A 24673-nucleotide genomic window follows, 5' to 3' on the forward strand; every position below is an offset into this window, starting at 1 on the left:
GGCGGGCATTGATGACGGGCAGTGTAACGAGGGAAGTGAATGAATGGAATGCCTGTGTCTCGGCGCCAAGGACAATGAAGATGGAACTGGAACTAGAGCTGGGAACGCGTACCCATCATCATCACCGCCAGCGCGACTGCCGGTATCACGGCGCAAGGGGGGGGGCGTGTTGTCTCTGGGCAAGCGGCCCAACCGCACATTCAGGTCCTGGAGGGCTCAGGATTCAGGACTCAGGACTCAGGATTCCGGATGGAACAGAAGGAAAGTACTGAGTATGAGTACGCCGGAATAAAACAAGATGGGGAGGATGCGCGCGGCAGCCGCCATAGCCGGGTACTCGCACCCGGCACCAGAAGAGGAATAGGGAGCCAGGGAGCCAGATCGGAATACGAAGTACCAGTACCTGCGCACACTCGACGTGCGCAGTACGTAGGACGTACCAGGTACCTACGCAGGTACCTAAGGAGCACGGAGGGACGTGGTCGCAAAGTCACCGAGGAACAGGACGGCTGCCAAGCTGCCAAGCTGCCAAGCTGCCAAGCGGCGGCGGCGGGGCGGGAGCGAAAAGCTTATCCCCTGTCCCGGGATTCTGTTAACTCCGAAAAGGCGCAAAACATCGGTCTACTCCGTAGCATGAGAAACTTTGCCTGACCACACAATCTAATACATACATATGTTTATACAAATACATACCACATCATGATATCGTGATTACTATACCTCTGATCATTTAATTTATCTATACCCCATGCACATGATTACCAGCTTGGTCCCAAAACAGATGGGATTTGTTTGCCCTTGGACACAGAATGAGGCAACTAGGACCGGGCCTTAACGGAGCGAAAAGGGCCCGTTTGGTGTTAATAAAAGGCCTTGTTTCCTTCCTTTATACCAGCCCTGGCTGACTCTGCCGTATGCTCGGGAATGCTCAGCCTTGGGCCAAGAGACTAATCAAGCGGTAGCTACAGAAATAATGGCCGTACAAGGTAGGTAGATAACTCCCGCGCCATGTCCGAAGGGTACGTGTAAATGGATTGGAATTTCGAACAGAAAGCGTGTACATAGCAATGGTAGGTACATATCTGCCAATGGCATACGGAGCAAGGTTAAAAACACCCCAAACCCCACAATCAAGGGAATAAGGCTTCGTCTTAATAGCTGGGTAATCCATAGGGTAATGAGATAATTGGTTGTGGAGAAACATTTATGCCAACGACTCGTATCATTGGACACATTCGAAACATTCGTTGCCATCTAATATTTTCCAAAGGCTGAAGAGGGGGTAACAGGGCTGCCGGAGATGACCTTGCAAATCCAGAAAAGAAAAAACCGTAGCTATAAAATAGTACACCGTGAGAAGCAAGGACAAGCTATTGCACCAAGTGTTCCCCCCGGGGGCTATTGACTTTGAAGTTTGGGCCCTTTAATATTTCTACGCCGTATTGTCTGCACGCACGCCCCTCTGCCACAAGATGCGACGCGATGATGGCTGATGGCTGATGACTGATGATGATTCCGTAAGAGCCGCAACGGCCAAGAGGATCCGAGCGCGGCAGCGAAACCTTACCGTGACTTCATGTTCATTGTTGCTGCCATCTTGGTGGTATATAGAGCGAAGCTTGTCTGCTGCATTAGATAAATACCGGCCTCTTTGAACAATACTCTTCTCTTTCCCGCTGCGCCGCCGAGCCGCTCTCGGAGTTCTTCCCCCAACACATCCCTCTTTCAGACACGAATAGCGATATCTAGCTATGCCTCCACTTCCCAGCCAGAAAGGCACGGGCAAGAAAGGAAGAGATGCGCGCCAGAGCCGGAGCCGCAATTCCACCCCAAATCTTGTCGGCATAGGCACAGCTGTCAGCGCTGTTCCCCAGGCGGAATCCGGTGAGACAGCGCTGCTGGAGCTATCACGAGCGACCTTCCCAACATCTGACGATATTTCGGAGCATGTCGGGCCTGCCATCCCCAGCTCGAAGGATCTAGAGGCTCTCTCCGAGAAATTGCAGCGACTGGTGGCCTCGATCGAGATCCGTGGAGCGACATGCGATCGGGGCATGAGGATGCTGGCGCAGATGAGAAAGGACAGGCTAGAGGAGATTGAAACGGAACGAAGAGACGAGGAGCGCAAGGAAAGGCTGAAAAGGGACGCTGCGGACGAGGAGGAGCGTGAGCGCGGACGGCATAAGTCGCATAAGCTCAAGAAGAGAAAGGATGTGAGCACGGGGGCAGAAGAGCGACCATTGACCCATGGTGCCCATAATTTGGCGCCTCAAGATGGTACCCATTTAGGTACGTACACCTCTCGAATCTATGGCTCTTGCTCGCTACTGAACGTTCACCGCGCAACGTCTCTATCTGCGCCATTGCGTTCTGCCACCCTAAAGTTTCAACCTTTTAGATCTAATATGCGCCTGTACAGATCCATCAACCCCAATGCCTACTGGCCGCAAAGCCTCGCGAAGATTGTCAAGGGATAACGACTCTGCGAGTTCTTCGCTCTCGCCAGTAGCACCAGCAACACCTACTGCTACAGGAATGGATATCGATGAAAAGGAAGGGGGAGCCGCCGTCGACGAATCAAGTTCGGACGAGCACCAGCCGCCTCCAGCACCTGCGATTCCGCATCTTCAAACTTTTGGTGACGATCCCTCGACCTTCCCTGACCCAACAGTATACGAGATCCGCGACGTGACGGATGGCATGGATGATGATACAAAGCGAGAAATCTACTCGGTGTCATATTTTCCAGAGTCCAATCTTGAACATCTGATACCTGGCACGCCACCAGACAAAGACTTCAGCAATGCGAAGCCAACAAATCAAGTACAGGCTAATACGTTCGCGACGTATCTGGAACCCTATTTTCGCCCATACACAGAAGAAGATCTTGCTTTTCTTCGCGAGAGAGGTGACCGTACCACCCCGTTTGTCATCCCCCGTCGCGGTAAAAAGCACTACAGTGAAATATGGGCCGAGGAGGACGGCGCTATGTCGATTGATAGTCCTCAGCAACATCGGGACAAGCTACCTGCAAATCAGGCCAGGGGCAATATTGAGAACATGGATGATGCTCTGGCAGAGACGGACCAAATTTCGGCCGGGCCAGTTCTATCAAGATTATTAGCAACCCTGAGACCCGAGCATCGCGCACCGCCGTCTGAGGAGAAGCCAATCACGAATGGGCTTACAAACGGGGAAGCCAATATCAATGGAGAGCCGAATGGAGATCTCAATCTAAGCGACTTAATACAACCACCGGGTGATACCCCTACCCCGCTTCCAACCGCTACTTACATGACAGAATCCTCTTCAGAGTCTTGGAAGAAAGCCACCCATCCTAAGCTTGACCACTCCCAGGTCGATGAACGAATCAAGCAGGAACTCCGCCACATTGGATTCCTCCCCCCTGACACCGACCCTGACTTCGATGCTCACTACGATGATGAAATTGCAGTCCGCCTACGCTACCTTCAGGCGGAACTAAAACAGCAGTCCATCATTAACGGTGCCCACAAGGCCCGTCTGCAGGATCTCGTCAAAGAAAGGATGGCCCACCAAGAATATACCACCATACTCGAAGACCTCGATGGCCAGGTCCAAACAGCGTATCTCAAACGAACACGCACAATGGGGAAGAACAAGAAAACGAAGCGACCTGGTGGAGCTGGTGGTGGGAGTCATTTCGTGGGCGGGGCCACTGGTATGGCCAGACCAGGCATTGGTGACATGACGAAAACGGTGATGGAGAGAAGAAAGAAATGGATTGAGGGGGTAGGACCGGTTTTCGACGATGAGAGGAGCACAGTAAAGGTCCCTCGCGCCGAGAATCCCGGAAGTTCAATCTTCAAACCGGAGGATATGTCAGAGTTGATGAGAAAGGAAAAGGAGAGCTGGGACGAAGATGCCGAGGAGGAATGATTGTCATAGGTATGCAGGTGATTTGTTTTTGTATAGGTTCCAAAGTCCCAAGGAGTACTCTCATAAGCGAGGCGTCACCAGGTTTGTTTGGGAATGGCGTTCAGAGGGCGTACTCTCGAGGGAAATGGGAAATTTGGAACTTAGTCGACCACACGAAGTATATAAAGTCTTCAATGGCAGTCCATCATTGTAGCCTACCAGCGTAGCCCTGCAAGGTAGCCTACCTAGGCCAGCATAGTAATCTGAATTAAGTCGGGACCCAGCTGGTTCCTGGCTGGAAATACATTTTAAGTAGATAAAAGCCGGAAGTTAGAAAACCCGCTGCCGGAAGCCTCGTCCATTGCTATCGTTATCGCTGTCGCTGTAATTTAAGTTCAAGTCTTAAATAGTGCCTTCCACTTTCCAGCGCGTCCTGTTTCCTTTTCAATCCTAAGGAAGCACACAACACCACAAGCCCCACCAGAACAGTATTCCCCAAGCGACAACACCGTCCTTACTATCTATTCTTCTTCTTTACAAATTAGTTTCCCTCTGAACCGTAGCTATTTCCGGCGGAGCGACGTTCTCAGCGTTTTGTCGCGCCGTTTGCTGGGTAGTCGGTCGTGGCGGCCGAGGTCAATATGGAGACCGATGGATCGCGAACAGGCCTCTCTCTTCTTATCCGACAATGCGCCAAGGAACGCGTGTCCATCACAGAGCTATATAGCTGTTTTGACAAGACGATGATAGAAGTTGGCCATGATTGCCCCACCCAGTCACATGGATGGCGTAATGGACGGGCACAGTATTTGGTCTGGAGGCATTTCTGTATGTGTACAATAAGCTCTACTGTCATCCCCGGCTCCCCGAATTGATTATTGTCAGTAACGGCTATATTACTAACACTACATATCTAGTTTCTACTCTTTCCATACCTTCCACCCTCCAAGAGTTTGCCGATGTAGATGACAAGGTGGGCAAGGCTAGAGACGACTATGACCCTGAAGCTGTCGGATCCTCGAGAATGGACAAGCTGTTCAGCGACAACGCTGACGAGACGACCGGCAAAGCCACAACAGAAGATCTGAATAAAACCTGGGTACACGACCGGTACCGGTCTGTTGACTCGACTCCTAACTGGTCCCGTCGCCCCCAGAAATGCCGTGACTGCCCTGCACAATTCGAATCTGCCAACGAGCTTTCTAGGCATCTTAACTGTGGAGAATGCAAAGCGCGCTCTTGTATCTCAAATAACACTGCAATGGGAGACTATTACCCAGCCACAAAGGTGGACTCCTATAGGCCACCTAGCACTGCCATGGGAGACTATTATAGACCGGGAACCCGATATGCACAGAGCAAAAGTGCGAGCCATACCAAATCACCCGACCTATTTGCTTCCACCTCAAAGGATATTTGCAAAGTTTCGGACAATGGTCACAATTTCAAAAACGTGCTTGATGAACCGCTGGCGCATCTGTACCGCCAGTCCATAATTGACAAACCATCTTACCCCAAGCTAAGCGCTATTGCAAAAGTCCGGGGTGTTTCTTCCAAGGCATTTGATGTTGTTATAGACAGATGCACAACAGTGGCAAGGCGGAGACACTCGGAGAAACATTTAAATCCGGAGTGGATTTCTTGGAAAGTTCAAAGTTTTATTTGGAGTGAATTATGTCCGTTCTATCTGGGTTTGTTTTATTTAGACATTGGTACTGATGAGCTTGCAGTTAGCCCAACACAATTTCCGATAGCAGAGCCAACTTGGAAAGCTGACAAGGGCGGTTCGTCAGGGGACTTAGGTAGTATGACTGGTTCCTCTTCAAAACCGTACTCTTTGGTCAGCGTTTCAAAGGTTATTGGCCGAAACCCGCCTTTCAACTATGACATACCTACCAACCTAGAGAATTCTACGATCGACACTATTAACCTAGCCTCGGTTTCTCAGACCCGATCACTGTTATCTAGGCCAGCTATTAACGAGCGTGAGCTATCTAGTGAAAGATCCCTATCGAAGGTGCAATCCACAATGACGCCTGCCCCTGTATTTGAACAATACCACGCTCTCGGAAGTGTCATGGAGCGAAAGGTGCTGGAGCTAGGTGGGCTAGACTTAAGGAGGGAGTTCTTCCAGAATATCCAGGAAGCCAGAGACAAGATGAGAATGCAACACCCCAATTGTACCAAAGATATCAGGGCATATTTGGCAGATCTTGAAATCTGGAGGCAATTTTGTATTTGCGCCCTTAAGTCCCCCTTAAGTCGCTCATGGAATGCTAACTGCGATCTAGTCGAGAACGAACCATTCCCTCGGAGAATGCCACTTGGTGGTCACTCGGCCCAGTGCAATGCAAACAGGCTCAAGGCCATTGATCAGACGGTTCCCGCTTTAGCACGACCATCTCAACTTATGATTCCACCTACTGTCGTTCAACCGCTATATGAGACTTCGCTTCAGAACCAACAATCAAGCAGTCTAGCCAACTATACGCAAGCATCCCGGACTAGTGCCCTACCGAACTGGCCATCGCAGCCAATACATCAACTCACACCACTCTTTACTAGCCCATCTTCGGCTGCAGAATGTGGTTCGAACTCCCAGAAAAAGACCCTGCCGCACTCGGAAACCCAATTTCCTGCCCCGGATAGTGTGGTAAAGGCCTTAAATGAAGCACAAGCAGCCATTGCAAATAACAACTCAGATGAATGGATAATCGTGCACAATGACCGGAGCACGTTATGCAATGGCCACTCCGCCACTGAGATTCTCAGATATTTTCGCAATGATGATAGCAGAGCCATCGTTGAACAAAAGTCGGACTGTCACGTCCGATATTTTAAAGAGGTGACTGGGACCAAGCTTTCTCCTCAACGCCTCTTGCTGTGGACCGAACCATTCAAAAAAGGAGATAAGGCATCAAGCACGAAGGGGGCCGATTTTCTCCAGGGATGGGTCCAGCGAACATTAATGGGGGGCCCCGTTCCATTCCTGGTTCATTGGGAGACAGTTTGTAAAAATTCCAAAGTTGGGCAAACCGAGAACCCGTGGTTATCACACTTGCTCATACTCAACTCCAAGTATGTCCGCTACCCAATCCAGGAAATTGATCGCCTCCAGAAAGCCTACTTTCAGGACGTAGAAGGAAACCGCCAAGTGGGTGAAATCTTACGGTGTAAATTGATTTGGGGAAAATATATCGACGGAGCGATGTATCTCTTAGCCTTTCCCTCCCCCGACTATCTCAGAAACCTCAAATCTGCAACCCAACTGTGGGATAACTTAGTCGTGGAGCGAGGAAGGAAATTTCTGGAGCATTGGGTGGAGCAGGTGCTCAACAACGATAAGGCTATGGGGCCAAGTGTCTTGGAGCATTGGCAGCGATATTCTGCTCAAGAACAGGAAAGTCCTCAGCCCTTAGCACGCCTTCTTGTTCAAGGAACGGTGATCCCTTGTTCGATACTAGGGCTCAAGAACATTTCCTATTCTATTGTAATGGATGATGATCAGAAGAGAGTGGAGAATGCAGTCAGATGTCATTTCTAATGTCAGCCGGGAGGCAACGAGAATTGGCTGCATATAACTGCGATTCCATTCGAGAGGTATAACAAGATTACTCTGGGTAACGGTCGGGAATTTCTCTTCAACTGGGCAATTAAGGTATTGGAGGAAGGGGAACCTATCAAAATGTCACTCCATTGGGATGTTCGCTATGCATCTAAAGGTATGTCAGACTCTCTGGCACCCTCCTATATCGATAACCCATCCTTCATCACGCCTAAATTCAATCGTGAGAGTAATCCCACTAACGTGAGTGAGTTCAGTAAGCGGCTTTGAGGTGAAGAGCGTTAAGCCCCATCATAATGCAAAATCTTCAGATCTAGCAATAACAGCCCATAACAATGTTGAACTACAATGGGAGCAGTACGCAGCCTCCTTTGGAGCAAACGACCTAGATCAGATGTCGATCGAAGATAAGGCTAAGGTATGTGCTTCAAGTATCGCCATCATAAGTTGTTATGCCAACAGTCACCTTAGGCAGAGGGTGTTTTGCGAATGGTTTTCGATGCGGAAACCCAGCAAATGGTTAACCTGGAAGAATTCAAGAGAAGAACTCAACACCGCTTTTTGTCTACCTTTACACATATTTTAGGGCCTGGCCCTGCCGGAAAAGCGCAGGCCAGTACAGCGAGCTTGGAAATTAATTCTGTTGGAATGGGAGCTGTCCCTTGTGAGAACTGCCATCCGTTCGCCGATTCCAACATCCGTCGTCAGGGTGAACTGTTGTGGGAACAAAATGCCAAGAGAGAGGGAAAGCGGAAAGCCTCTGATGAGAATGAAGACCAGACAAAGCCCGAGGAAAAGAGACTGAAGGTGGAAGTATCCCAAATGATGGGTGACTAAAAGATCAATATATCCAACCAAACCCCCCATTAGCTAGGGCACATCACAGGAGATGAGATGTATTAACGAGAGTTTGGCAGCGTAATTGCTTGTCTGTAAGTTAGTTTATACAATCTTGAGATACCACTAAGTATGCTCGTTGTGCATACCTCTGCCTCTGATACTGATTGGCATACGACTCGTCGTTAATACTGTTTAATCTATTTGTCCAACTTTCCACCGAAAGGGGGGGGGTTATCACGTGACATAGAGTAGTTGCATAGCCATCACGTGGTTTCCTGCTCTAGCGCGAAAAGTCGCGGTAAGCACCCTTGAAGGAACCTTCCATTCCGAGTTCATCCCGAGGCCCTTTGTTGCCATCACCATCTTATTTCTCACCGTTCTTTAAGGGGTGATATGGTGGGGGAACATATATCAATCTGCCGAGATGTCGACTTTCGGTGGTGTTATGGTCGAGTTCCCTGACATTCGTGGTTTGTCGATTTCATACGCGTCCCTCTGATGATCCTTTGCCAGGTGAGGTGCAAAATGCTGACCTTGTCCGCAGTTGACTACTTCCGCCAAATTCCAAACCGCCGTCCTCCGCTGGCATGCTTCTTAAGCCATGTGCACAGTGACCATCTCGCTGGGCTCGAGAACTTCAAATCTCCCTTGTACGTAACTTGTTAATATCTGCGGATACTTGCTGCTAACCATTTGCGCAGCATCTACTGCTCCACAGCTACAAGAGAGCTTTTACTCCGGCTGGAGAGATATCCTCACAGGCTGAACTTTGCACTCGGTATTCTCGAGTCAAGAAAACAGCAGTACAAGCATCTAAAGAACCTTCTCGTATGGCTTGGACTTTTAGTGTAGTTTGCAACTAACACGTCTCCGTAGAAGCCCATACCTCTAGAAACTCCAACTCGTATCGAGCTAAACCCCGGAAATGAGATACAAGTTACTTTATTTGATGCCAATCATTGTACCGGTGCGGTAATGTTTTGTCAGTCTCACCAAATGCTAGTTTTTTGCTATGTCTCTAACAAGACTCAAGTGTTCGAGGACAACGACAGAGCCGTTTTATATACTGGAGATATTCGATCCGAGCCATGGTTTGTTAATTCATTAACACGAAATCCACTTCTGATAGAGTACACTACCGGTTTGAAGACCCTCGATTGCATCTATCTAGATACCAGTAACCTCGATGACAAAGTCTTCCCTACCAAAGCCGACGGGTTAAAAGAGCTTTTACAAAAGGTTTCCGAATATCCAAAAGATGTCACTTTCTATTTCTCCGCCTGGACATTTGGCTATGAGGAGGTCTGGATGGCCCTGTGTCGCGCTCTCAAATCACAAGTATACTGCTTCTATGATTTGATACGCATTGTACGGTGCCTAATACGAGGGTAGATCCATGTCGACAAGTATAAGATGAAACTATATCAATCCATTGGAGGAGATGCTCTGGATGCTAGTCCATGTGGGACATTCCTTCCACATGATGGCCCGGTACTTGCAGGGTACAAATGTGGAAATACACCGCAACCGGGATGTTTAACCACCGACCAAAGCGCTCGAATCCACAGCTGTGAAAAAGGTATGAAGTGCTCTGCAATTAACGATAAGACTATCTGGATCAGACCTATAGTTACAAGATCGAAAAATAAAACCGAGATTGCCGAGGTTGGTGTTGGCGGGGGAGGAGGCGATTTAACTCAACGGCCTGAGCTTGAGCTTGATAACGATTCTATTCTCGATCAGCTCCTTAATCTGTGAGTTTAAGGATAACGTCCTACCAATAAAATTGCACATTGATGACCCAGATTTAAAGCCATCGAGGATCCTATTGTCGCCGATATCAAGAATATGCTTCTTACCGGACTTCGATCGAAAGGGAGAGCTATTTCGCTTGACGATATGGGGCTCGGCAATGAGGAAGATGAGCTGTCTCTTGTAGATCTGGCCAAGGTTATTGTAAAGTCTGTATCGGAGAAGCGGCATTCTACTCTCGCCCATGCCATCGATGAGAACGGGCGGGACCACACTCTTCCTAGAGTTATCACCTTCCCGTACTCGCGTCATTCTTCTTACCCTGAACTCTGTAGCCTGGTCAAGGTGTTTCGACCAAAAGATGTGTACCCGTGTACGGTTGATGAAGATAACTGGCACGAAGGTTAGTTTCTATGAGCTTTGCCAAGGTGATCATCTGTTGAGTTCGTTAATAACCATTCAATAGGCCTTAGCATCAGATCTCTATTCGGACGAGAATGCTCAGCCACTATATTTCGTCACGACTTAGAGATGCAGGGGATACAAGCAAAGAGAGCTGCGCAACTCATAAGCCAGCAGACGTATATCCCAGAAAGCCTGCAGTCATCGTGGCCCGATGATTCTGCTTCTGCCTCTCTTAGCTCACACTGCCAGAACTTGCGACGCAAGGCTATATCTGATGGCTTGACAGGAGGACGACTTAAGCGTTCCCGACTAGAACTCGATGGATTCAGCTCATCTCAACCGGAGTCAGAATCCGCTCCTGCTAAAGAGTTAGAAAATGCTACACCGGTTGGCCCTGTTGGGCAGCTCCCAATTGCCCCGGCGAGCCTCTGGAATCCGTCTTCTCACGCAAACAATGTTAATTCAACTACGATCGATGATAATGGTGTCAACGTCTCGTCTCGCCCTTCATCGCGAGCCGCTTTCTCCGCATTTAGGAATGATGATGGAACAGAGATCGAGTATGGAAGTCCTGCGCTTTCATGGGATCATGACTATATGGATAATGGCACGTTCTTCGATGCAATGGATGAGGTGCTACGTTGCAGACTATGCGGTTATGAACTGTGGAGCAATGCCATTGGGTTCTGCACTGGTTGCCAAAGCGGCCAATCTGGAATTCCGTACTTTGAGATCCAGGAACCCGATGCTCATGCTCCTCCACACTTGGAGCTCAATGGGTTTTTAGAAGATGGGCTAGAAGACGACGATGCCCACGGACAAGAACTTTTCGCATCCTACCTTGACTGTCACTCCTCGGCATATGATTCTCAAGACGAAAGTGCAGATTTCGCTGAGTGCTATGAGGTCAACAGCTTCATTGATGATGGTCCACAAGTAGATGCCGAGGATGACGAGGGATCTTCTAGTGACGGAGAATCCATTTACAAGGAGAAATATCCTATACTCGAGTCGGCTCATGAAAAGCTTGCCCGCGACCATTTGAAATTAAATCAGCAGTACAATGATATAGGCAGCAAATATGATGATCTGCAAAGCAAACTCTTAGGATCAGATTATCCGAGCAACAGCGAGTTAGATGAGTTGGATGGGTTGGATGAGTTGGATGAAGATGGGATGCATGTTGTTGATGTGACAATTCATCAGCCGGTGTTGACAGAGGTTGTTGTCCTTTCCCAGGCACAAGACGAATCCCTTGGCTCACCAATACATGGAGATCAGATTCAGAAGGCGATCGAAGCAGCTGAAGAGGTCGATTGGGCCAAAACCACTCTCGTGTCGGCTCAAAATAATCATACCAGAGCGGAGGTTGAGCTGTAGAGCTAAGGAGTATGGATTACTTGTTTACTTTCGCTTTTGATTGGCGTTTAAGGTACTGGTGGAAGGAGGCCTTCGACTTCGCCGCAAGGACGGTCACGGATGGAGTTACAGCACGGGAAATTGTTATAGGTGATACCCTGGGGTTTGCTTTGCTTGGTGGCTCCTGGGATCTTATGCATCTTTGCACATGGTAGCCACGAAATGACGGTGGCAGATAGCAAGATATTACGCTACACATGAATAATCACAACGAGAAATAAAGGCTTGCTTTCCTTGCATGCGCTGGCCCTGGCAGATGTATTAGTCCCGTAGGCGGTCCTTGCGGCCTTGAAGTGGCATTAGACAATATTAATGGGCAGATGCTGGAGAAATGGCATCCAACCAGTGGGTTCCCACGGCGCAGGCTGCAGGGCCCGGCGTCGCGAATGGTTTACTTGGCCCGGAGCTGGCTGGAGGGCAGCGCGGTGGGGGGGCCTATAGTATTGGACCAGAGGGTGGTGATACAGATACAGATACAGCGATGCTGGTGCTGGTGCTTGAGGGGGTGCAGCGGAGGGGATGGATTGGATGTGGTGCTATGCCAGCGACCTCCGAGACGACAGTGGTCGCTTCTTTGGTTGTCATGCGCGGAAGGTCCTCGGGCTTTGCAAGCTGTTTACTCGTACTCGTAGGGGCTAGAACACCATCCAGTACAGAGTCGAGGACATGGCACGGAATAGCATAAGGGAGGTAGGTAGGCATCTAAGTAAATCCGCCAGGGATTTGTGTTACTTGCGAGTGCATACCAAGGTGCTTTGTAGGTCGAGGTCAGGCCTCTATGTATGTATATATGTATGTATGTACAGTACACCTGTAGATACATGTACATTACATCAGTATATGCTGGTCCACGTATCTACGTTGCATTGCATCCCTCTGCGTCGTACTTCGGATCGGATCTAGCAGATCGTACGCAGAAGATAAAGATCTCTTACTGTAAAAGAGTACAGACTCCGTAGATAGTGGTAGAGGACCAAAGATACTTGAAGTGCCTGGGTAGGAATCGTAAGCACTGCGCTTTTCGCAAGAGCCTATAAAGAGCGGTGAGCAATTAGAGGATACAGGACAGGTCTGTTCATAGTGGCTGTAGCGGAGGATGGAAAGGGCGCTCTGCAATATCTACTGTAGCGTATCCGGCAATGTAATTCGTAGCAGCAGCATGTGGGTTCGATCCTTTTCCCGTGGTCCGAAAGCCGGCTTGGCCATTTAACTGGAGAAATGCGGTGGTGGCGATGGTGTTATTGATGGTGGAGTTGATGGTGATGGCGATGGCGATGGCGATGGTGGTCGTGGCCGTGGTCGTGTTGTGGCCGTCCTTCTGGTCGCATTGGAAATGTGCCCCGAAGGAAGAAGGATGGTCTTGTACTGTACATGTACATACAGTACAGTATGGCCGCCGAAGGGATCCAGCTACCGTAAGCTGATGGACGGCGAAGGCGAAGGCGAAGGCGAAGGCGAAGGGATTATTAGATTGTCACTTACTACGCGTATTAGTATTAGTATGTATTGTATTGTCCTTCCTGCGCAGTAAATGTAAAGTACGGTACGGTACGGTACTTACTGTATCGCGTCCGCCTTCAGAACTCTTTCTCCCCCCACACCCTCTTCCTCTTCATCTTCATCTTCGTCCTCATCTCACATTCTTCAGCTGCAATTCCAACTGCTCCTCTCCCTCCTTCCCTCCGTCCCTCCGTCCTTCTCTCCTTCTTCAGCCCCCAGACGGTGCAACCTCCCTCGGGACGCTACTACAGTATAGCCTCTCCAGTAGCCCTGTACCTGTTGGTCTGGAATTTGTCCCCCATCTGCTCCAGCCAGCTTCTCCTGGCCACGACCCAACACCTCCCCTCCCCTCCCCTCTCCCAGACCAGAAAACCCGCGATACGAACCACGATTATAGCCCATTCTACACGAGGCCGCACAAGGATAAGCAAGCGGCGAATCACCCTGGACCTACTGGATTCCCTCGCTGCCGGAGTGCTCATTCACCGTCGAAGGGTGCAGTGCCGTGTACGAAGTACTGTATTTACAGTGCGGTAGGTACTCGAGTACCAGAGGACTCCATCACGGAATCGCGTCTTCAGTTACATCCCTTCCACTCAACAACACGATCCGCCGGCCGACCTTTTTATACAATCCCTATCAGTGCTCCTGCTCCTGCTCCTGCTCGTACACCCGCGCGTACGAACAAGAACAAAAACAAGCACGAGTCTCGAATACCTTACATACCCACCTCGCCGATTCACTACTATTTAAGGGTGCCCCACTCAACCACCAATCCTCCCTTCCTCCCTTCCTCTTCCTCCCTCGCAACCGAGCAGAAACAACATCAACATCCTCCCCTCCCCCTCCGCACATACACACACACATATACCACTTCTCAATCATGAAGGGCCGCCCCATCGACCAGCTCGTGTACGAGTGCATGTTTCCCAGACCAAAATCGACAGATCCCCAAAACTTCCCGGGGCTGCTGCAACGCCAGCTCGTCCCAGAAGTTCGTTTGGAGACGCAAGCATTCTACGGCCATCTTGCCTCCCAAGAAGCCAAATACCCAGGACTCGATTACTCCTATACCCCACACCGCATCCGACTATCCCGCTACACGTGGCATCGACGACTCTTCCGCGCCTTCGACAACTTGGGCCTCACAAAATCCGAGATTGCAAGCTTGACAAAATGGGAGGGCACGCGTTGGGCCAAGGAGCGCTTTCAGCGGGAACAAGGCATCGTGATCAGAGACACCACTGGAGATGAGATTGACGACTGGGTCGAGCCGGAAATGCGCACTCCAAATGTGTTACAAGCTCATCGTGCAGATGTGGAGGATATGGAGGATATACATGAGGGCGCCGAGACGGAAGAAAACGAGATGGACGATGAGGACGCCGAGGACTCCGATGTCGAGATTCGAAGTGTTGGGATCGAGTTGAACGAGCGACTGCGGGCAGCAGTTGCACAGAGAGAGGCTGGAAATGCGGCAACCGTCATGGATGAGGAGTGGGAGCAGTGGTTGAAGGAAGCTGCAGAGGCCGGAGGAATACCATTCTCAGATATAGCCCTGTCACCAAATGCTAATATTCCAGGTACGAGACCGGCTACAACTGAGCAGGCCCCGAGGGATCCTCACTACTTGAATGCCGCAAGGTCTGGCCACTGGCAGGATATTCCAAGTGTCCTTCGAAGTTTCGTCCGACAACACGTCGAGGCCCGCAACCGCAACTTGGGCCATACATCGAACACTCCTGCAACCCCAGCGGCATCCACCTCTCCCTCGTCAAGCAGCACGAATTCCCCCTTTCCCTATAGGTCGAGCCTTAGTCCACGGTCTAGCGTGGTTCCTGCAAGCTCTTCCACAAATTCCACGGGGAGAATCGATCCAAGAACAATCTCCTCACTTGATGATCATTTTACGGAGCAATTCTCTCGCCGTCCTCTCCCGATGATGCAGCAATCGGGCCCAGTTCGTGTTGACACTACAAGACGGCCGAGTGTTAGGTTGAACACCTCCAGGACCCCTCGTCAAAGGAACGAGGCCTAATTTTTATTTTCTTTACTCAGGCGCATTCATTGACGGCAGGTGAGGCGATGACTTCATCAAGACAGGCTGGCTGGCCATATACCCCTGTTCTCGTTGGGGATCTCATGATCAGACATTGATTTAGCAAGGCGTTGCGTTGGCTTTCACAGCAGGGCAGGCAAGGGGTGGGATTATATGCGTTTGCTTTTTATTTTACTAAAACGAGGTTTTTGCATTCGCTTTCGCGAATAGCCCATTTTGAACGCATAGCATGCGAATCTAGGGCTGTGGATACTGGCCGTGGACGTTATAGTTGATGCGGAAACGACGGTGGTACATATGGGCGATGGACTCGAATTAGCGGAAAAGAAAAATAGGACGGTAGAATTGTTGTAGGCGTGGAACATTGCAGCGCAGGGGGGGTGTGTGCTAATTGGAGGAGCTTTTCCACCGCTTTTACATTGCCTAGATGGTAATTGGGAAGGCATTTACACATTGGCATTGGGCTTTAGTCTGTAGCTTATACTTCATGTATTTACTATAGCCGATGAGTTGCATTTTACCAACTCTTGTCAGTCCCATCGGAATGTGAATTGACGTGCCTGTGTGTACAAACACCTGCGGCCCCAGAAATAACATCAATATGGTAATATACCTACCCCATCATACTTAACTATTTATAGAGGATAGGGTCACTATGTAGGTAGGTAAGTAGACATCAATATGCTCCACGGCAAATCCTAGAAAAGTCACGCTTGCCCATCAAGGTGCGGTGTTCTCCATGAGCTAAATACGTATTTAGCTAAGTAGAATATGTGCCAGTAGATAAGCGGTCGGTGGATGCTGGGCACTACTAGAGTTCATGAAACGTAGGAGTAAATAATTAGCTGCAGCAGCATTAAATATCGAATAGATCAATGGTGATAGTTCTCTAGCCAAGGTCTAAGTATGCCCAGAGGTTGTTAGGGCATATGAAAAGATAGAGCGCAGCCTCGAATATGTCGCGGTATGGGTTCATTTAATGTACCAAAAGAATTGGTTCAAGTATTCCATGTTTTGGAGAATCTATCAATACTCGAGTACTAAGCAGCTACGATGTGGAACGCCTACTCCTAGCCCCAACCTAACCCGACTCGGTTCCTTGGAATGCCCAAGCCCAAACACCAACTCCATATGCCAAAGGAATCTCCTAACAAGCACAGCATTAAGGCTCCAGGTGTGACCATTCTGGAATAGCCTTGATCTGCTGCCACATATACTTCTCTAGTTTATTCGCGCTCTTCGCATAAGGAGTCGTCTCATTATTATACTTCCTACAGTTATCGAAGATTAGCTTGGCATCCTTGATGAAATCTTCGGGCGTGGCGTAATTATCCGCTTCGAGCTTGACTTCCATCGTGCTGAGATCCATGGGCTCTTTAATGACGTCGTAGTAATCGGCCACGTCATCTCTGCTAACGGGGTTGAGGAATGGCCACGACGATGCGTGGTTTTGCATGTCATTGAGAAGATGCAGGAGTTGGTTGTAGTTAGGCCCATGCCGAGGCTGGCGCGCCAATTCATCCATGTCGGGGGACCAGCCTGACGCTCGGATAGCTTCGATGGACATCGGGTCAATTTTACAGGGCCCGTTCTTCCATTGTTTGGGAGGTTGATGCACCTGGTGACTTTTGCTGAATGCTCGGATCTTCGCATGAACGGCTTCCTTCTGCTTGAGTAGCATGCGCCCCATTTCAAGGTAGCGCACCCTTGGTAGCATAGTGCACTGCATTATCGTTCCTCCTTCATAATCCTTAATGTATCCCATCCATTTCGACTTTTCAAGTGTGATTTCTTTGGTAAAGCCTTGCTTCTTGAAGTAACCAATAGCATAGTTGTCTGCATAAGTAAGAAAATGCATTACATCCGACGTGGCCTTGACGTAATCTTTCAAGTGAGACATGAGATGCGCTCCGTAACCCTTCACTTGCTGATCCGATGATATAGCGCAGAAGACAATTTCAGCGAATTGTCGCCCCTTGAAGGGACGGTATGTGATTCCTCCAACTACCTCTAGAGGCTTCTTGACAATAGCCATCGATAAATGCGTGCGGTCATAAACAAGCCGGGCAATATAGTCCTTTGGCATTTTCGGTAGTTGTTTCTGAAAGATACATTTTAGGCCGGTCAAGATGATCAGGCTTTCCCGCTTGTTGTCATTATCAACTACCCGGAATTCGATTTCGCCATTTCGTTCTTCAATCACTGCCGGCTTTTAGGTGGTTAGCCTCAGTTCGTATTTGTTCGAGGATATAAATGCTAACCTTTTCTGGAAAGGGAATAGGCTTCACTCCTTTCACGAGCTCCCTTCTCTCCGGCTCTGGGGATTGGCTGTGCGAGCTTTTGTGTCTCTTGTTTTGAGATGGGGTATCGAGATCATCTTCTGCCTTCCGTTTGAAACCTGGGAGTGTGTCAGTACAGAGGCATGTAGAATGTGCCATGGGCGTACCATTGTCCTTTATAGGAGCCATACTAAACTCCGCCTGACTGTCTGATGAGCGCACTATCAGACTTCTAAGTTCCGGTGCTGCGCAACGTGTTTACTGAGCTCGCCGGTAGCCAACCGCAGTCTTCTTCCAAATATTTCGCTGAGTTCCTCGCCAGATCCCTGCTCAGGCGCTGGCTCGCGGTCTCTATATCCGTCGTCTGGTCGAGCAGTGACCACACCTAGGTTTGCCTGCGCTGGCGACGCGTCGTCTCGTTGTACAGCGGCGGCTGTTGGGATAGAGACTCCAGGCGCAAAGTCTTCACTATTTAAGGTTCTACGCGCAGTTCTATGGAGAGGGGCGCTCCAATACGGCCCTGTTTCGTTAAATCGCAAATCTGGTGGAGTTGTCATGTTAACTGATGCTCAATAATAGTGCCGTTTGGAGAGGTGTAAATACATACAATTGCTGGAAAATATACAACCTTCCAGCTGCACCTTCTTCACGCACCGCCTTCTCGTCCGTTTGTGCTTGCTGTATTGTGATGGTGAATGATAATGATGTATATCTCTGGGTTTAGTGAAGTCTGGAGAAATGGTCCATGTCAGCCTTAGCGGTGCTTTAGCTTGCCGATCAGCGTTAGCGTAAACCTTAATCACGGCGTTACATTTATCCGCTTGGCCAACGCTAAGCCGTCCTTGGAGATGCCAGATCGTTACAAGCTTGGGCTCGACGAAGGTCCTCCACGACGAGTAATGAAATTCAGATCACCCTTCGAGTAATAAGATACAACTCTCCGCCCTTCAGCACAAATCTCACCCCCATATCACGCCAACGCTTATGGAGTCATCACTGCATCAAGTTTGGGAGAGTGCCTCGGGCAATCCTTTCGTGCCAACCATTGGAAAGGGCAGCCAATTCTTCGTCGGATTCTCCCTCTTGACTATTGGCCTCTTGTTGAGCGGTCTATTTGGACTCAGTAAGATGGCAACCTACCTAATTCTAAGATACTCTACTAAACCATCACTCAGACCGATCCGTTATCAATATATCTGCCATTGGCATTCCGGCTTCCTTAGCGATTGCGTATGTGTAACTCTCTAGCTAATCTCTTCAAGGCCGCTAACACTTTGCAGGTTTGGTTCCGTATACATGATCTGTGCGGTTGGTGTTTATGTATAAGGACCCTCTCGACTTTGCCCTGCTGCCTATCAGAGGCCGATTTCCCGCCACATCTGTTGTACAGTAGTTTGAGGATATAGAAACAAGGGGTCTTTCGCGTCGCACACAAACTCTGTTAATCTATCTACAATTCAAGAACATTACACTCGATCGACTTGTCATTCCCTATGAGGGTCAGGATGTCCTCCATCAGAGGGGCAGAGGATGACACTCCCATTTTCAAGGCTGTATCGGGTTCTGCAAGGCAACTTTTCCAGCTCCTCAATTGCATTCGTTTCGCACCAAAAGCACAAGTCCAAATTAGCAGTGAAGGACTCAGGTTTGCGGTTGAAGAATCCAGGGTCATACAAGGTTAGTTTCCTACTGGCGCCCATCGATCTCGAAATAACATTATCAGGCATTGTTTTCCTAGACAAAGCTCTCTTCACCACGTTCAATTGCGCACTTCCTGAATCGGACGCGTCCGAAGATGGTCCTAGATCTGCGAGCCCTGACCTTCCCTCTTTCCAAATCTCTCTTTCGGCTCTCCTTGAGACACTTCAGATCTTCGGCGCTGCTGATGCAATGAATGCGCGAGTCTCTAAACCCGACAATGATGGCTACACAACCAATATTCGCCGCGATCGGCCCAATGCGTTTAGTAATCAGGCCCTCGGGATGGCAGGTGTTTGTCGTCTCTCTTACCAAGGTCTTGGATCTCCATTCAGTATTATTCTGGAGGAATCGGGAGTGACTACGACTTGCAACCTCACCACCTATGAGCCGGAAGCTCCTGAAGAAATACCGTTCCAGCGAGATGATATGCAAGTCAAGATCATTATGCAAGCGCGGTGGCTCTTTGATGCGGTTACGGAATTGTCATCTACCTCTCCAAGTCGCCTTGACATCACAGCTTTCCCCGCTGCACCATTCTTTAGTCTTTCAGCCATAGGTCATCTCGGCAGTGCAAGTGTTGAGTTTTCCAAAGGACGGGAACTACTAGAGACCTTTACAGTCGCAGAGAAATGGACTCAAAGCTATAAATTCGAGATGGTCAAAGCCGCAGCTGAGGCTATGAGACTTGCAAGCAAAGTTAGCGTTCGAGGCGATGAACAAGGGGTATTGAGCTTGCAGTTCATGGTTGAAGTCGACGGTGGTGGAGTAAGTTTCGTGGATTTTAGGTTTGTCCCCTTCCTCCGAGATGAGGATGATGAGCCATCGCAGGATAGTGCGGACGAATATGAAAACGAAGGGGAGGAGAATTGAGAGGTCTAACTGAACCCTCCTTTGCTGTTCCTGTATCAAAGCCACATATTCATAAAGCATCCCGTTTTTATTTTGCGGGCTTTAAGTCTTGCAGCATACTTGCACAAACACTCCATACATTCAGGCTTCAATCACACCAGGGCTGAATGTGGACTTGTACGCAAACGGCAAAAGCTCCTTGATACTTGCAATCCTCAACTTACTCTCCCCGACCTTCCCCTCGTTAACTATAACCCGTATATCTGGATAAGAGTCGAACATGAACTGCCTGCATCTCCCGCACGGATTGATAACCCCTCTAGAATCATTTGTCACGGCAACCACACACACCAAGTTTTCCTTCCCTGCATCGCCTTTTCCTGCGTCTATCCCGGGGGCCAGTGACGACGCAACACCTGCAGCTGCAGCCATCGCGAATGCGCCATTCTCAGCGCAGACTCCGCCCAAAAAGTGAAAGAAGTTAACTCCAGTGAATACCCTGCCTGTGCTGCTGAGGGCTGCGGCGCCGACCGTGTGAGCTGCTATTTCGGGTACAGGAGTGGATGTGATGGCGTCGATGGCTGCTTGCGCGGCGATAATGAGGGATTGCTCGGTAGGTGTGAGAGGCATGTTGTTGCAGTGGAGCTGGGTAGGTATGTTAATATCGCGTCTGCCCGTAGTGTCTTTCGAGAAGGATGGTTTATTGAGGTAGCAATCAGGAACGCGAGGGTGCAAATGTGAGATATGAAGGATAAATTGCCAATAGCCCTAGACACTGGGAGATTGGCAGATACCTGCCGACCTAAATACCTACCTAGGCAGGTAAGGTACCTTAGGTTTCTAGGAAGGTAATATATATCGGTGAATGAGTCATTCATAGCCTAAGGCAGATAGATTTACCTACCTAATAAGGGTACCTACCGGACCTAGGTACATGTAGCTCTCGATAAGCCAGACGAGGCACTGTAAACCCCGTGATTATTATTGAGACATTCGGCTGCTCTCTTCACAAAAGCACCGCAGGCATCTTCCCAGAGAAGCTAAAAATCTTTCCTCGAGACAACATGAGCTGTCGCTATATACGGAGTACCAGTCGCTGGCGTGGTGCCAGAGATATTCCACCTGGTTGCTCGGGACTCGACACAAGAGCAAGCCCCCTTACCGTGCGGCCACAATGATTCATCGACACCCTCAATTTGCCGCTCACGAAGACATGTCTATTCCATATGCTCCACTCCGTAGAACCGAAACAAGGGGATACGCTCCACGAAGTCCGTACATCTCGAACCTCCCTGAAAACGTCGGCCCAAGAGCGCCAAGTCAAACCTCGACTGATTGGAAGCAGAACGTGCAACACACCCCGGGACAACGTTTGGAGAAACGGACTTGGCAGTTTGAGGCTTCCGAACTTCGAGCCATCATAAAGAAGCTGTTCAAGAAAGTATGCCATTTTCCTCATTTCTCGTCATTCTGCTTGTCGTTTCTTAACGGTGTTTTGAGCGTCGATTTCCATTACTCTTCATTCAGTTATCCATATTCTTTCTTTCGTTGGACGCTGGACGTTTATTTTCACCATGGCTCCAACACTTCATACTTGGGCTGGCGTTTTGTCGTTCGTGATTTTCCTGCTATTCGGCCTACCCGTCGATGCGCTTCCCAGGAAGAAAACAATTTCGAATACTGCTAATACAGCGACGTCGAACACCGCTGCCGCCGGAGCAGCAGCAGCAGCTGGGAAAATATCTACTGCCACTGATGGGTCAACAATTTTAGATAAGACGGTCACAATTGAGTAAATCCACATTGTCCCTATTGCTCAGGAGAAATATCTAATCCAGATAGTGGGCTTTCCATTAGATACAAGATCAGTGCGCCTGCGGATCAGTTCACAGCTGCTTCAGGCGTTACTGGGGGTACAGCAGCAGCCAACGCGGCCGGGGCCAATGGCCTCAATGTGCTTCTCCACGGTGACGGGGGACAATCATTCTTCGATTTCCCCAACCAAGCGGTTCAGAATAACTTGATGGGCGTCGTTGTCCTCGCCCCGAACAAAAACCGTTTCTGGGGAGGAGGTTCGGGCCTTGAACGAACTGATGGCGTTGCGCACGCCGCCGCAGTTAATACTCTCATCCAAGATCAATTATCGAAAGACGTGGCATTCGACCCTGCCAATGTATTCTTTACCGGCGTCTCGGGTGGCTCTCTGCTCCTCTCGGGCTTCTTCATGCCAACCTTCGGCGCAACTTACCAAACGGGCGTGGAATTAAACTGCGGTGCTCTCACTCCACAGGTTGCGGTGGTAGATGGAGCCAATATGATTGCGAACACGAAATTCCATTTCCAAAGCACGCAAGATGAGTTGGCCTCGCTGCAGCCGGCGATTCCAGAGGCGATTTCGGCATATGAGAAATTGGCAACCAGTGCAGGTTTGACGGCGGCAGAAATTGGGGCACTGCAGACGGTGGATAACACACCAAATGGAGGAGGACATTGCGGATTTGATGGAAAGGGGTTTGTCTCCGGAGTGCAGTTGATGGCTACCAACTTTGCCAATGTGATGTCTGCCGATGCGACTGGGGAGGTTACGGGGATTGGGAATGTGCTAAATGTAAGGCGTTCGGCGAGTCTTACTGTTATTGATTGAGTGATTGCTAACTACTTGTCACAGACCGTTGTCGGAAACGAGGCTCTCCAGTTCAGTAGTGCTACTTAGTCTATACCATATCTACATTAGGTGCCAAGCCACACCTATGTAGTTACAAGTGCCACTCGCCTTAGATGTTGTCATCTTCCGTAGGACTGCTAGGCTACAGAAAACCCGGCGGCGAAGTTGCAGGACTAGTCGAATATAGGGCTATATATGGTGCTATGTTCGGGACCTGACAAGGACTGTGGTGAACACTAGGCTATCATATCCAATGTCTACCTAAATAATTCAGAACGCGTGAGTAGTTAAGCAATAGATAATTATACGCTCACCACTGCCAAGCTCGAATGTTTATTGGCAAACAAATCTTTCCAGATGTTATGTTCATTTTGCCATATCTCTAACGCCCTACTCCACAGCGGCTGAGCCGAAACTTTTGTACGTCAAATTTGACTTGAAGATGTCGACAACATACGAGAACATTATTTAAAGGGGTAGCCATAGCTCCAATAACTTTGATGAAACTTAGGTAGGCATTACAGCTCTTCATCTGAGTACCCCATACCAACAATCGCCTTATTGCTAAAGGTCTAGTTACTTGACTCCTTGATAGGAAATTTATACACTCAGGCACAGCCCTACCTTCGTTTGGCATGCAGTCAATAAATATCCTTCCTGATTTCCTTGGATGAACTGTCAAAAGCAGGCTCTTCCGAAATAGGATAAATTGGACCTCTTGGATGTAAAGGCAAGATAGTTCGGAGTTGAAACATTACTAACAGGCGCCGAATGAACTCGAACTCGGCGGGTTCAGTACATACCCGCCTCGTAAGGGACGCCCATCCTCGAGTCATCCGTGTCATTCTTTATCTCCAAGTACGCAATCCAACCTTTTTCTGTCCACTCCCTCAAATCAAACCCTTCCTGGCCCGGTTCAAGCGTCGCCGCATTGATGCTTAAATAACTCCCAGCACCAGCCCCTTCAACCCAACCCTCCTTCTTAGGCGCCCAAGCCTGAATTTTCTTCCCATCCACCTCCACTTCCCTAATCTCACTCGCTCCGTCAAAAGCAAAACATCTCACGCCGCAGTTGCCGCAGAAAGGCCAGTGAATCACCTTATCAAAACATTGATAGTCGAGCAATCCCCCATCAAAGGGGTTAGTCGGACTCAACAGCAAGAAATCCTCAGGCGAATTGGGAACACGAACGTGGAAGAATGACATTTTATGGCAGGTTGAGCAATTGCACTTGCGAATGCGGACTGTAGAGCTGGGCCCGCCAGGAGGTTTGGCGGCTATGTGCACGGGTGGAAGAGCGAGGTATGCGATGTAACGGATCTTGCCACAGTGGCAGGAGCCGTGGTAAGGACGCCGAGTCGGAGGAGTTGAAGTGGAAGAGGGGATTTGGGAAGAGGTGGATGCCATTGTGTCGCATGCTGGTAACATTAGATCTTCTGTTGTACGTAGGAGGTAGTGCCTGAGCATGGATGAAACGAGGGCCGGTTCTTATGGTGCAATAGGGAGGACTTAGTTGAGAGACAAATCAGGTCAGAAAGTGAGATAGCTTGCACGTACTGTTCTTTGATAAAGTACATATACTTGCCTACGTTAAAGGATCGGAATAGCGGTGGGAGCAGGAGAGATGCCATATATATACGGAGTAGCAGGTGGATTCGGGCGCCGTCCAATTCCAACCCCGCGATATACGACGATCGCGCTAACACGTGTTCCACTATGCCCCCAAAGTCACGTCGGAGATG

The 24673-nt window shown here is 49.3% G+C and overlaps 10 protein-coding genes across 10 annotated transcripts in view; 6 read left to right on the forward strand and 4 right to left on the reverse strand.

Moving 5' to 3' along the window:
• Positions 1–116, reverse strand: part of BP5553_02368 (uncharacterized protein) — a gene marked incomplete at both ends in the record, with an annotated part of 2065 nt that extends 1949 nt beyond the window's left edge. Inside the window, one exon of the mRNA XM_032010991.1 lies at positions 113–116. Within this exon, the coding sequence (XP_031875045.1) occupies positions 113–116 (4 nt within the window). The remainder of the gene's footprint in view (positions 1–112) is intronic.
• A 1635-nt stretch (positions 117–1751) lies between these two features.
• BP5553_02369 (Uncharacterized protein) lies at positions 1752–3918 on the forward strand (the record flags this gene model as incomplete). The annotated part of the gene is made up of 2 exons (XM_032010992.1): positions 1752–2289; positions 2420–3918. 2 exons carry the CDS (start codon positions 1752–1754, stop codon positions 3916–3918), a joined length of 2037 nt encoding a protein of 678 aa, XP_031875046.1.
• A 620-nt stretch (positions 3919–4538) lies between these two features.
• Positions 4539–8299, forward strand: BP5553_02370 (uncharacterized protein; the record flags this gene model as incomplete). Its single annotated transcript, XM_032010993.1, has 6 exons — positions 4539–4725; positions 4815–6131; positions 6189–7387; positions 7448–7619; positions 7720–7880; positions 7934–8299. 6 exons carry the CDS (start codon positions 4539–4541, stop codon positions 8297–8299), a joined length of 3402 nt encoding a protein of 1133 aa, XP_031875047.1.
• Positions 8300–8726: 427 nt separating this feature from the next.
• On the forward strand, positions 8727–11839 carry BP5553_02371 (uncharacterized protein; the record flags this gene model as incomplete). Its single annotated transcript, XM_032010994.1, has 8 exons — positions 8727–8772; positions 8847–8952; positions 9004–9130; positions 9179–9284; positions 9336–9640; positions 9695–10056; positions 10108–10457; positions 10521–11839. The coding sequence occupies 8 exons, from the start codon at positions 8727–8729 to the stop codon at positions 11837–11839; spliced, it is 2721 nt and encodes a 906-aa protein (XP_031875048.1).
• A 2422-nt stretch (positions 11840–14261) lies between these two features.
• BP5553_02372 (Uncharacterized protein) lies at positions 14262–15416 on the forward strand (the record flags this gene model as incomplete). Its single annotated transcript, XM_032010995.1, has 1 exon — positions 14262–15416. One exon carries the CDS (start codon positions 14262–14264, stop codon positions 15414–15416), a length of 1155 nt encoding a protein of 384 aa, XP_031875049.1.
• A 1183-nt stretch (positions 15417–16599) lies between these two features.
• On the reverse strand, positions 16600–18273 carry BP5553_02373 (Uncharacterized protein; the record flags this gene model as incomplete). Its single annotated transcript, XM_032010996.1, has 4 exons — positions 16600–17646; positions 17699–17835; positions 17884–17925; positions 17979–18273. 4 exons carry the CDS (start codon positions 18271–18273, stop codon positions 16600–16602), a joined length of 1521 nt encoding a protein of 506 aa, XP_031875050.1.
• A 427-nt stretch (positions 18274–18700) lies between these two features.
• On the forward strand, positions 18701–20287 carry BP5553_02374 (Repair protein Rad1; the record flags this gene model as incomplete). Its single annotated transcript, XM_032010997.1, has 4 exons — positions 18701–18839; positions 18892–18946; positions 19179–19393; positions 19455–20287. 4 exons carry the CDS (start codon positions 18701–18703, stop codon positions 20285–20287), a joined length of 1242 nt encoding a protein of 413 aa, XP_031875051.1.
• A 120-nt stretch (positions 20288–20407) lies between these two features.
• Positions 20408–20896, reverse strand: BP5553_02375 (uncharacterized protein; the record flags this gene model as incomplete). The annotated part of the gene is made up of 1 exon (XM_032010998.1): positions 20408–20896. The coding sequence occupies one exon, from the start codon at positions 20894–20896 to the stop codon at positions 20408–20410; it is 489 nt and encodes a 162-aa protein (XP_031875052.1).
• Positions 20897–21840: 944 nt separating this feature from the next.
• On the forward strand, positions 21841–22979 carry BP5553_02376 (Uncharacterized protein; the record flags this gene model as incomplete). Its single annotated transcript, XM_032010999.1, has 3 exons — positions 21841–22058; positions 22109–22874; positions 22935–22979. The coding sequence occupies 3 exons, from the start codon at positions 21841–21843 to the stop codon at positions 22977–22979; spliced, it is 1029 nt and encodes a 342-aa protein (XP_031875053.1).
• A 744-nt stretch (positions 22980–23723) lies between these two features.
• BP5553_02377 (Uncharacterized protein) lies at positions 23724–24338 on the reverse strand (the record flags this gene model as incomplete). Its single annotated transcript, XM_032011000.1, has 1 exon — positions 23724–24338. One exon carries the CDS (start codon positions 24336–24338, stop codon positions 23724–23726), a length of 615 nt encoding a protein of 204 aa, XP_031875054.1.
• Positions 24339–24673: the final 335 nt, after the last annotated feature.

The sequence above is a fragment of the Venustampulla echinocandica genome, assembly GCF_003357145.1.
Source record: "Venustampulla echinocandica strain BP 5553 chromosome Unknown scaffold_0, whole genome shotgun sequence".
Lineage (NCBI taxonomy): Eukaryota > Fungi > Ascomycota > Leotiomycetes > Helotiales > Pleuroascaceae > Venustampulla > Venustampulla echinocandica.